This window comes from Musa acuminata, chromosome BXJ2-1 (assembly GCF_036884655.1).
Source record: "Musa acuminata AAA Group cultivar baxijiao chromosome BXJ2-1, Cavendish_Baxijiao_AAA, whole genome shotgun sequence".
Classification (NCBI taxonomy): domain Eukaryota; kingdom Viridiplantae; phylum Streptophyta; class Magnoliopsida; order Zingiberales; family Musaceae; genus Musa; species Musa acuminata.
The window spans coordinates 12,950,104-12,961,373 of NC_088338.1; the positions used below are offsets into that span (position 1 = coordinate 12,950,104).

The 11,270-nt window shown below is 35.1% G+C and overlaps 1 protein-coding gene across 3 annotated transcripts; it reads left to right on the forward strand.

Moving 5' to 3' along the window:
- The first annotated feature begins 4,150 nt into the window (after positions 1-4,150).
- On the forward strand, positions 4,151-9,978 carry LOC135598975 (cell division cycle 20.2, cofactor of APC complex-like). 3 transcript variants are annotated; one of them, XM_065093554.1, is made up of 5 exons: positions 4,151-4,266; positions 4,628-6,016; positions 7,560-7,758; positions 8,557-8,609; positions 9,748-9,978. In XM_065093554.1, exon 2 carries the CDS (start codon positions 4,668-4,670, stop codon positions 5,901-5,903), a length of 1,236 nt encoding a protein of 411 aa, XP_064949626.1. In that variant the 5' UTR covers positions 4,151-4,266; positions 4,628-4,667; the 3' UTR covers positions 5,904-6,016; positions 7,560-7,758; positions 8,557-8,609; positions 9,748-9,978. The 3 variants fall into 3 exon arrangements, with proteins under 3 accessions (XP_064949626.1, XP_064949627.1, XP_064949625.1); XM_065093555.1 differs by having other exon boundaries at positions 4,167-4,312; XM_065093553.1 differs by lacking the exon at positions 4,151-4,266 and having other exon boundaries at positions 4,320-6,016.
- The last annotated feature ends 1,292 nt before the right edge of the window (positions 9,979-11,270 follow it).

The window sequence follows — 11,270 nt, forward strand, 5'->3', positions numbered from 1 at the left end:
ATGTAATTAACCCTACCTTTAGTCATGCCTACCTCTCACTCTCCACAACTGTAATCGCACTCCTTATCTTTCATCGTATTCCTCTCCTCGACGACTACTATTTGTTCATCTACCTCTTTTTTTTTTCTTTTTTTTTTTGTCTCGGTTAATCTCACAATCTCACCTCTCCCTCTCCTCAGCCATCGCCTCTTGCACCCTCAGTTGCCTTCCATATTTTGCATTGATAAATGAGTGTGATTATTCTTGTTTATAGAATTAACTAAAGCTTCCCAAATAGAATTTTAAAAGTCCATAAAGTACCAAAAAAATAGAAACGTTGTTACACTTGTGCTGAAAGTTTGTGATGCAATAGACACCTATTCAGAATATTCGTTGTTACACTTATTCAGAATAGGTGTCCATTGCACCCCAAACTTTCGTCATAGATGGGTAACAACATTTCAATAGTAAATTTTAATTTTATGGATTTCCTAAGTTTTCTCGCACATTTTCAAGTTCATTCTATAAACAAGTATAACCAAACTGATTTTAATGTAATTCTAGAATACTTGTCTATTGCATCTCAAATTTTCATCACAGATTGGCAACAATATCTTAATAGTGTATCTATCATTTTTTTTCTATCATTTTTAATTTTAGGGACCTTTTAAGGCTAGAATGACATGTTTTAATGTTGATTCTTTGAATAAGTGTTCTTCTATCATTTTTAACGTTGGAATACTTATCCATTGGACCTCAAGCTTTCACCAAAAACGGACAACTCAATAATGAGTTAATCGAATTTAATAGTTCTAATTATTTTATAAATTTTAAAACCAATTTGACATGTTTATAAGTTGATTTTATAAACCAGTTTAGCCACGTAAATTCATTAGTGTAACTGCTAGAATAATATTCATTTCATCTCAGACTTTCACCAAATATGGGCACTAAGTATCTACATAATGAATCAATATATATTTCTAATTTTTGTTAATTTTAGGGATTTTCTAATTCTAATTTTAGATTGTTTCATATTGATTCTAAAAATAAATGTAACCATGTTCATTTATTAGTTCGTTTATTTGTGTAATAACAAAAATAGTGTATATTATATATTAGACTTTTACAAAATATGAGAAATAATATTTCAATGATGAATAAATATTTTTTTCTAATTTTATTTTTTGTAAAAAAATTCAATCTGCCATATTTTTTAAGATAAGGTGGCAAGGACGAGCATGATGGAAGGCATAGGGGACAAGAAATAATGGTCAAACAAAGGAAGAGAATAACAATGAAGGAGAGGGAGAAAGAGTTTAACATGAAATGAGCTCACGTGGAAAGAACGACAATAGTAAAGGAGAGATGAGAGTGACGAAAAATTGAGAGGGAACTAGTAACGAGGAGAAGAAAGAAGGAAAGGATTATGGTGTTAGTAAACTAGTTAGATGAACTGGTTTGATTAGCATCATAACTAAATCCTCTAAACTAAATAATAAACCTGGCTTATCATCATATTTGCTCACACAGTATTTGATGATATTTACTTTTTCTTATCCTCACTCGATATAAATAAACTAGGGGACAAATATTCAACAGGCAAAGTGGATTAGGTCAACATGGAGCGATAAAAACTAATTGACACGTACATGAGACATTGGGTTTTGATCACGTCTATCGATGTAACAAAAATTTGATGACACAAGCTCATGTTTGATACAAAATCAATTAAATTCGTAATTCATTAGAATTAAGATTGTTGAATTATTAAGTTTAACATTAACAATAAAATATCTATCGAATTTAAATGATCATATTGTGAGTTGATGATCATAACATGCCGTACTAATATGAATATTATCCATTTATAAATATTACTTAAAATAATAATATCAACACAGCTACAAAATTAATATTTTCTTTCCATGGATAAAAAAAATCGTGTCCCATTATATTAGTAAGACTGTTATCAGTTTAAAATATTTCTTTAAAATTATAAGATTTTTTAGAGATAAATCCGAAGGAAATTATAACATAATAGAAATTTGACGGTGATTAGGTGGTATATAACGGTGTGATTTGAATGCTATTACATATTGGTCAGTTGAATATAACGATATAATTTCATGCTATTATACATTAACATTAAAGGAGATGAAGGGGATGTTAGGCATTACTAGAGTTTAATGGTTTGGAAGAGATAAGACAGGTTAAAATGTTATTTGTTTGAGGGTTTAGGCTATCATCGGAGAGGAAAAACCTAAGAAAAAATAAAAAAACTCAAACTAAAATACTCTATAGGTAGAGCCACTCAAGATAGGAGAAATGCTTGTCGGGTTTTCTCAATTGAGAGTAAACAAGATTGGAGCGGGTTCCATAGAAACTGTAGCATAGGAATAAGGGTTAAAGTTTTGATACAAAGCAAGATAGCCAACGTTGGAGAGGAAGTAGAAAAGCTGACAAAGGGGTTCAATTTATGACTGAGGTGAGCAAATAATTTGTCTACAGAATGGATATTTGAGAGAGTGGAGGAAGTTAGGAGAACCAAGAGATGAGAGAAAGAAGAGTTAATTGGATTTAATTTTAATGAAGAGAAGTCTATTTGATAGCCATTCTAATAGTAATTAATGAGGTCGGACTAATCAATGGGATGTCTTCCACCGATCCAACATAATAGCGAGAAAGATGGGTAATAATATTTTAAGAGATGGGGGGTGACTAATCAGGACAAACATGCAAGGTAGGTATTTTCCCAAGCAATCACCCTTCTTAATATAACCATGTTCATTTTTTAATGTATCAATAAAAATGAAGTCCATTATACTCTAGACTTTACCCAAATATGAGATACAACATTTCAAAGGTGAATCAATATTTTTTCAAAGTTTGCTAATTTTAAGATTTTCTAAGTTTAATCTAGCATATTTTTTAGATGAAACAACATGGGTGAGTATAGAAGGCATATAGGGCGATGAGAGATAGTACTAAAAGAAAGGGAGAGACTAAGTGTGGCTATAGGCAGAGAGAATAACAAAATAGTGTATAAGAAGAAATGAATATATCCAAAAATTAAGAAGCTATTAATGATGAGGAGAAAGATATAAGAGCATGATGGAAATAGAAGGCGAAAAGACTAGTGATATCAATATAGGAGAGAAAGTAGTAGAGGAAGGAGGAGATACCATGTGAGGCATATTTGGTTTGGATAAACTCCATAATTAAATCATCTAAACTATGTAATAAAAGTCAAGGACAAGAGCATACTTATTCTATTATTATATTGATCACACAATATTTGATGGTATTTACCTTTTTTTATAATAATTATTTTTGAAACATATCAATGGAAGTTATTTTTATCGGAGCAAGGTAAATGATATTGTGATATTGAGTTTTGATTTTGTATAGTATCTTAAGATGACACAAGCTCATGATACCGTTAGATGTATAATGTGTTGGAATCAAAATTTTTCTTATGTCCAAAAAAATTACTAAGTTTAACATTAATGTTAGAATCTTATTTGTTAGATATAATACTAATGATAATTTTATTGGTTTGTAAGTATTACTTAAAAATGATAATATCAACAACTACAAAATTAGGATTATCTTTACATAGACAAGTAAAAAAAATACCATGTCTCATTGTATTAGTAGGAATTTTATCAGTTTAAAATATTTCTTAAAAATGATAATCTCATCAGCTACGAAGATGATGAGTTTTTAGAGATAAATAAGAAAAAATCACGTCTTAGGCCTTTATCTGACTCTTGAAGACAGTAGAATCAAACTCCAGAATCCACTAGTTCTTTGATTAGATCAACATATGATCTGCTTTCATCTCTACTTCCGTCTTGAGTTTGTTCTCTAACATATTTTGTCGTTGAAGTGAAACGCTCAATTACAAGCAATTGTTGCTACCTCTTCGACGACAGAATTCCTCAGGAAATTGTAACGCAACATAAATTTGACGGTGATTAATGTGTATATAACGGTGCGATTTCAATGCCGTTACCTTATTAGTTAAACATAACGGGACGTTTCAACGTCAGTCAACATTGGTCGGTTGAATATAACGGCACGATTTCACGATATAACACAAGGCTGGGTCGGTGGCGTCTATATAAGCCGAGACCACCCTTTTGCGAACCTCATAACCTCTCTCGGCTCTCGCGCGCTCTGCTCTCGGCTCTCCTTTTGCTCTCTTGGCGATCTCGTCTTTCTGCGAAGGTCGGAGCTGCTCTCCGACGAAAGGATAAAGCTTCGACCGATCGTCGGCTGGGAGTGAGCGTCCTCTCCTCCGATTTAGGGGAGAATTTAGATTCTTGTTGTGGCGATCTCATTCCTTTTCCTTTGCTTGAGGTTTCGTTTCGCTTCGCTGTCGAAATTTTTTAGGGTTCAAGATATTGTTGAATTTTGATGATTTGGTTTCGTTTTGGTTGATATACTTGACAATTTCCGTGACCAAAAGTCAGAAATTTTGTTGTTCTCGGGGTTCTTTTTGATCAATTCTTGGTTATCGATCGTCTGGGTTTTCAAGTTTCTTTTGGGAAGTTCGATCTTTCTGGTTTTCTTGATTGTCTCTCGTCACCTCGGCGTTTCTCGTTCTGGTTTCGATTGGCAAGATGGCTTCTTCTCGTTCCAGGCGTGTGGAGTACGACCGCTTCATCCCGGTCCGATCGGCGATGGACATGGACTTCGCGCGCTGTGCTCTAACCATGCCTTCCAGACCTCAGCGTGATGGTTCGATAGAATCCCCATCGAGTGCAGCGTACCAAAAACTTCTTGTTCAATGTATTTTGAAGAACAGATCTCGCATTTTCGCATTCAAGAGTGCACCCGAATCACCGGCCGACAAGGTGTGCCAATTTGACGAGGACAATCGACCGCACAAGAAGCAACAGAGACGAATCCCAAAAGATCCAGATAGGGTTTTGGCTGCTTATGACATCATAGATGATGATAGGTTGAATCTCCTCGACTGGGGAAGCAATAATGTGTTGGCGATTGGCCTCAATGACACAGTGTACATATGGAATGCTGCGAATAAGTCTGGTATGAAGTTTTCACGAGCCTTAGAAAACAACAGCCCTGTCACTAGCATCAGCTGGTCCCCAGACGGCAAAGTTCTCGCTGTCGCATTTGGCAATTCAGATTTAGATCTGGTTGATGCAGCAACAGGACGTCTGTTGGTTGGGATCCAAGGTGACAGCCACTCCTTTGTTTGTTCACTTGCCTGGAGAAGTAATGCAATCTTGACGACTGGGAAATCCGATGGTAGTGTTGTTGATTATGACATTAGAAAAGATGACCGGGCCATCTGTGACTATAAAGGGCATCGACTTGAAGTTTGTAGTCTTAAATGGTCCGAGTTGTTTGGGCGATATCTGGCAAGCGGAGGGAAGGACAAACTTGTGCACATATGGGACGCCCGCATGGCTGTTGCAAATCACCATCCGTGCCAACATCAATTGCTTCACAAGATCAGCAACCACACTTCCACTGTGAGGGCCCTTGATTGGTGCCCTACCAGGAGCAATCTGCTGGCTTCTGGTGGAGGACGCAATGATCATTGCATTAAGTTTTGGAATGCTGCTAATGGTGTTTGCTTGAACTCAATTGATACCGGCTCTGAAGTTTGTGCATTGTTGTGGGACAAGAACAAATCTGAATTGCTGACCTCCCATGGGTTTCCAAACAATCAACTCACCCTATGGAATTACACATCCATGACGAGAAAAGCTGAGCTTTTTGGTCATTCATCTCGTGTTCTTTACTTGGCTGGGAGCCCATTGGGTGGTGTAGTAGCTTCTGCTGCAGAAGATGAGACACTCAAGTTCTGGAATGTCTTTGAGACTCCCAAACCACTAAAACCTAAAGCAAACACTATGCCCTTTGCCCAATTTAGTGTCATAAGATGAAACTGCTGATGGTTGGAAAAGATTACGAGAGTAATACGGAAAACATTTTTAGTGCTTGACAAGAAGATCCATTGTTGATAGCATTGCATAGAGAAGTTTGTGGCATAAAAAAGGTAACATATTTTCATACAAGCATCATACATTTAAGATCTTCATATACGAGTGCAAGAGCCTAAGTTAAGTAAGAAATTACAACCATGCTTTAATTTTTACAGCATTTTAATAGGTTTATTATATAACAAACCAATGTGGTTGCAGCTGCAAGTTTGATTTTGTATCCAATTTTTCTTTCAGCTTTGCATATATCTTGGTATAACCTTTACCATATTGATGACACATACAATCTATAAGCACTACATTATTGTTTCTATATTTTATGTGTTCTAGTTTTAATATTTTTATCAATGTTACATTCTTGTTGTATGTTTTTAGGTGATTTGTTAATTCTTCCTTCTTTAAATTTGAGAATCTTCATTTTGACTTCTCAAGCACTAGATGAAAATGCTGATGGTTGGAAAATATTATTAGAATAATACAGAAGACTTCTCTAGTGCTTGAGAAGAAAATCCATTGCTGGTAGCATTGCATAGAGAAGTTTGTGGCATCAAAGAGACAACATATTTTCATACAAGAATTATAGATTTGTGATCTTTAGATATGAGTGCAAGTGCCTAAGATGAAAAATTTAGAACCATGCTTTAATTTTTACAGCATTTTAGGTCTATTTAAAATGAGCCTATGTGGATGCAGCTACAAGTCTGATTTTTGTATCCAATTTTTCTTTCAGCTTTGCACATATATTGCTATAACCTTTGCCATATTGATGGTACATGTAATCTATAACCCCTACATCATTTTTGCTATATTTTATGTGTCCTAGTTTTAATATTTTTAACCATGTTACAGTCTACTATTATAGTTCTGTCTTTTTAGATAAATGATTTTTTTTTCCTTCTTTAAATTTGATAATCTTCATGTTGATCTTATTTTTTGTTTGTTTATGCTAATTATGCATAATTAGACCAACGAGGTAGTTGTTTATATATTTTTTTTGTTTCTGTTTTGTTGAGGTTTCTTATGATTGTAATGTAGCCTCCTGAATTTCAGACTTTTCTTGACGTTGAAAAAACTGGTTATAAAGTGTATAATTTGTAATCTTAAATGGTTTCAATATGTTACTATATAGTGAATAACCTCCAAGTAAAATATAAGTTCAAGAGTGAAATCCAAGCTTAAAATATTTCAATTTTAAAAGGATGTATCATAATTTCTGTAGAATGTAGTTATCATACTTATAAGAACTGCAAACCAAATTGAATATTTAATAGTAAAGAGATATCAAACAAATAATTTTATGAGTTTGATAAAGATGAGGTATTATGATTCTGTTTATTACATTTTTTTTCTGTGATATAAACAGAGGCTCATGGCTTTCCATTAATAGACTGTCTTCTGCTGGTCTTAAGATAGGGCTTGATAAATGGAGTCAAATAGGATATTATGCAAGTTCTAAATTGTGAAAATAAGCTTACGATACCGACAGTTAACAAATGCTAGATTATAGTGATAATGTCGTTCTGGTCCTTCTAGATTATAGTAATAAAAAGATCTTCATTGAGTCTGAATGTTCTAATTTGTGATTATTTCGGTCTGCAGGATTTTTCTTGCTGATTAGCTGTTGCATTGTAGCAGACTAGTAGCAATCTTCATGAGATTGTTAGAGAAGCTTGCTAAGTTTCATACAAATGCTCGGCAACTAATGACATGGCTATTGTTTCAGTATTTTGAATTATGCTGTTGCAGTCATCTATCACGAGTTTCATCATCCACGTGCTGTAGTTTTAATCTGCTACTTGTGAGTATAAAACTGACCTCTGAATTGGTATTTCTTCATTCCACCTTACCTGTTTATTTAAGGAGAATAAGCTATCAGCAGCTGTTGTGATTATTGATTTTAATTCATAATATCACATATGTAAAAGGTTTAAATTGACATGATAATTCCAGTTGAAACATTTAAGTGATTGTTTCTTTGAGTCATTTAATTGACATGCTTATTTTGGCCCAGTTGTGTGGCTTTGACCATTCTAGTTAGTTTGGCTTGAAGATTTTCAACCTAACAAAGCTAATCTCAGATCTGAAATCAAAAGTGGCATCAAGTCCAGTATTTCCTATTTGATTGAGCTCAAATTGGAGCATTAGAAAACTACACGGTTCTTCCTATCTGTCATGTCCATCCTTGTCAAGCTTTATTGATTAGGAATTTTGCTACATAGTTTACTTAATGCTAACCAGATTCAGTTTTTCTTTCATATCAAATTTTGTGTTGTTCATGAGTTGATATGCAACATGATGTGTACTTCTTTTTGTCAACTTGGTAAGCATATCAGTGCAGGCCCCATTTGTTTTCAGTTTTGTACAGTAGATTTGCCTAACATCTTTTGATTACAATTACCGTGATGATTAAGTATCATAAATCAAGCATTTGTTAACTATTTTAGATTTGTGATGCTTTAGATTTTCCTAACATCACAGATAATTTCACCTGCAACAACTTTCTTATAGACTACCATTTGTGATGCTTTAGTCATATGTTGAGGTTTATCTTTCTTTTATTTTATGATCAAGGCACATTCTTTATTTGTTCATTCAGGGACAAAGAGACCTGGAGCATTGATGCTTCACTTATTAGAATTTGAGATTCAGGTTTGAGTATCTTTTTTTGTTGAAGCTATTATATTAGCCCTTCATTAGAGAATATCTCTAGTGGTTTCTCAAATTTGATTATTGAAAAGTCTAGTTTTTTACTTGCTCTTCTAGCGTGCCTCTTAACATTCTGTAACCTTGCTTGTGAATTATTGACAATTACTATACAGGAATTGTGACTTCTGTTAGTCTTTCTGTTAAGAAAGAAAAAAGAGACATTATCTCACTCTTGAATTGCATTATAGATATTCTTTTATCACATATCATTCATGAATAATATTTTTAGAAACATTTCAATTTCTTTAGCCTTTGGTTTTTCTCTTTTATTTGTGTGTTTTTCACTTTGCACTTTTCTGGCAAAATATATTGCAAACTGATATTTAGATCATTTTATCATCATTTTAAAACTAAAGAATTTTCATATTAAAAATATAGGTTTGTCTAGAGGAAGCCTACCTTGTTGGAGTTGAATGTAAAGGCACTGAATATATAATACATTTGCTGTTGATGAATCACTTGAAGAATTTGCACAATTAGCTCATGCTATTACACTTATCGAAAGTATGTTTCTATTTCCCCCATTGAACATGATGCAGCGAATGGTTCTATGGTTGCTCTAAGTGTGCATTTCTAGAGGTTTAGAATCTAGGAGTATATTATTGCTTTGGCTGTCATTAAATGTTGAAATTCAGAAAATATATCTTTCTATCATGATTCATTAGTAAACTCTACAGCTCTTCCTATCTATCATGTCCATTCTTGTCTAGCTTTATTGAATAGGAATTTTGCTACATAGTTTTATTTGATGCTAACCAGATTCAGTTTTTCTTTTATATCAAATTTTGTGTTATTCATGAGTTGATATGCAACGTGATGTACTTCTTTATGTCAACTTAGTAATCATATCAGTGCAGGCCTCATTTGTTTTCAGTTTTGTATAATAGATTTGCCTAATATCTTTTGATTATAATCACCATGATGATTAAGTTAGCAAATTACTTCATGGTTCATGGTATGCAGATAATTTCACCTGCAGCAACTTTCTTATAGACTGCCATTTGTGATGCTTTACTCATATGTTGAGGTTTATCTTTCTTTTATTTTATGATCAAGGCATATTCTTTATTTGTTCATTCAGGGACAAAGAGACCCAGAGCAAAGATGCTTCACTTATAGAATTTGAGAATCAGGTTTGAGTATCTTTTTTTGTTGATGCTATTATATTACCTTTACTAGAGAATATCTCTAGTGGTTTCTCAAATTTGATTATTGAAAAGTCATTAGTTTTTTGCTTGCTCTTCTGGCTTGCCCCTTAACATTCTGTAACCTTGCTTGCCAATTATTGACAATTACTATACAAGAATTATGACTTCTATTAGTCTTTCTGTTAAAAAAGACAAAAGAGACATTATCTCACTCTTGAATTGCATCCTAGATATTCTTTTATCACAGATTATTCATGAATAATATTTTTAGACACATTTCAATTCCTTTAGCCTTTGTTTTTTCTCTTTTATTTGTGTCTTTTTCAATTTGCACTTTTCTGAAAAAATATATTACAAACTGATATCTAGCTTATTTTTTCATCATTTTAAAAATAAAAAATTATCATATTAAGAATATAGATTTGTCAAGAGGAAGCCTACCTTGTTGGAGTTGAATGTAAAGGCACTGAATTATCAACATCATCATTTGTTGTTGATGAATCACTTGAAGAATTTGCACAATTAGCTCATGCTGTTACACTTGCCAAAAGTATGTTTTTATTTCCCCCATTGATCATGATGCAGCGAATAATTCTATAGTTGCTCTAAGTGTGCACTTCTAGAGGTCTAAAATCTAGGAGTATATTATTGCTTTGGCTGTGTCATTGAATGCTGAAATTCAGAAAATATATCTTTCTGAGGCATCTTTCTGACATGAACTCCATTCTTTAATCTTACATAGGAAATATTTGATTGATGTCACTTATCTAGTCCTACATGACATGTCATACTTAGTAATTTGTGCATCTCTTTATATATGTCTCCTTCAAGATTCATAAAAGTCATCCAGTGTTGTCAACAACACTAATAGGTAGTGATTGCAAAAGGCGCTCGGGCGCTCGCCTAGGCATTCGGACGAGGCGAGGCGAGGCCCGAGCGCCTCGCTAATGTCCCAGGCGGCGCGCTTCAAACAGGCGCCGCCTGGGCGCTCGCCCGAGCCCAGGCGCTGGGCGCTTCGGGCGAGCGCCTGGGTAAACCAAGGCGACCGAACCAGAATTTTAGGTCTGGTTCGGTCCTGGTTCAGTTGTTAGTTGGTTCAATCGAACCAACTAAACCGATATAACCCCAACCCTAACCCTAACCCTAACCCAACACTAACCTGCTGCCGTTGTCGCTCTCGATCCCGATCACGATCTCGTCGCTCGCTGTCGCTGCTCGCCGCTGTCGCTGCTCGTGCCTCCCGCGAGCCCTCCCGCTGCTCGCGCCTCCCGCGAGCCCTCTCGCTGCTCGCGTCTCCTGCGAGCCCTCCCGCGAGCCTTCCCGCTACTCGCGCCTCCCTCGAGCCCTCCCGCTGCTCACGCCTCCCGCGAGCCCTCCCGCTGCCGCTGCCGCCGCTCGCCGCTGCTGTTGCTGCTGCCGCTGCCGCCGCTCGCTGCTACTGCTGCCGCCACCGTTG

Coding starts and splice junctions, on each gene's coding strand:
- LOC135598975 (XM_065093553.1), top strand. CDS start 4,608: ATGGCTTCTTCTCGTTCCAGGCGTGTGGAGTACGACCGCTTCATCCCG.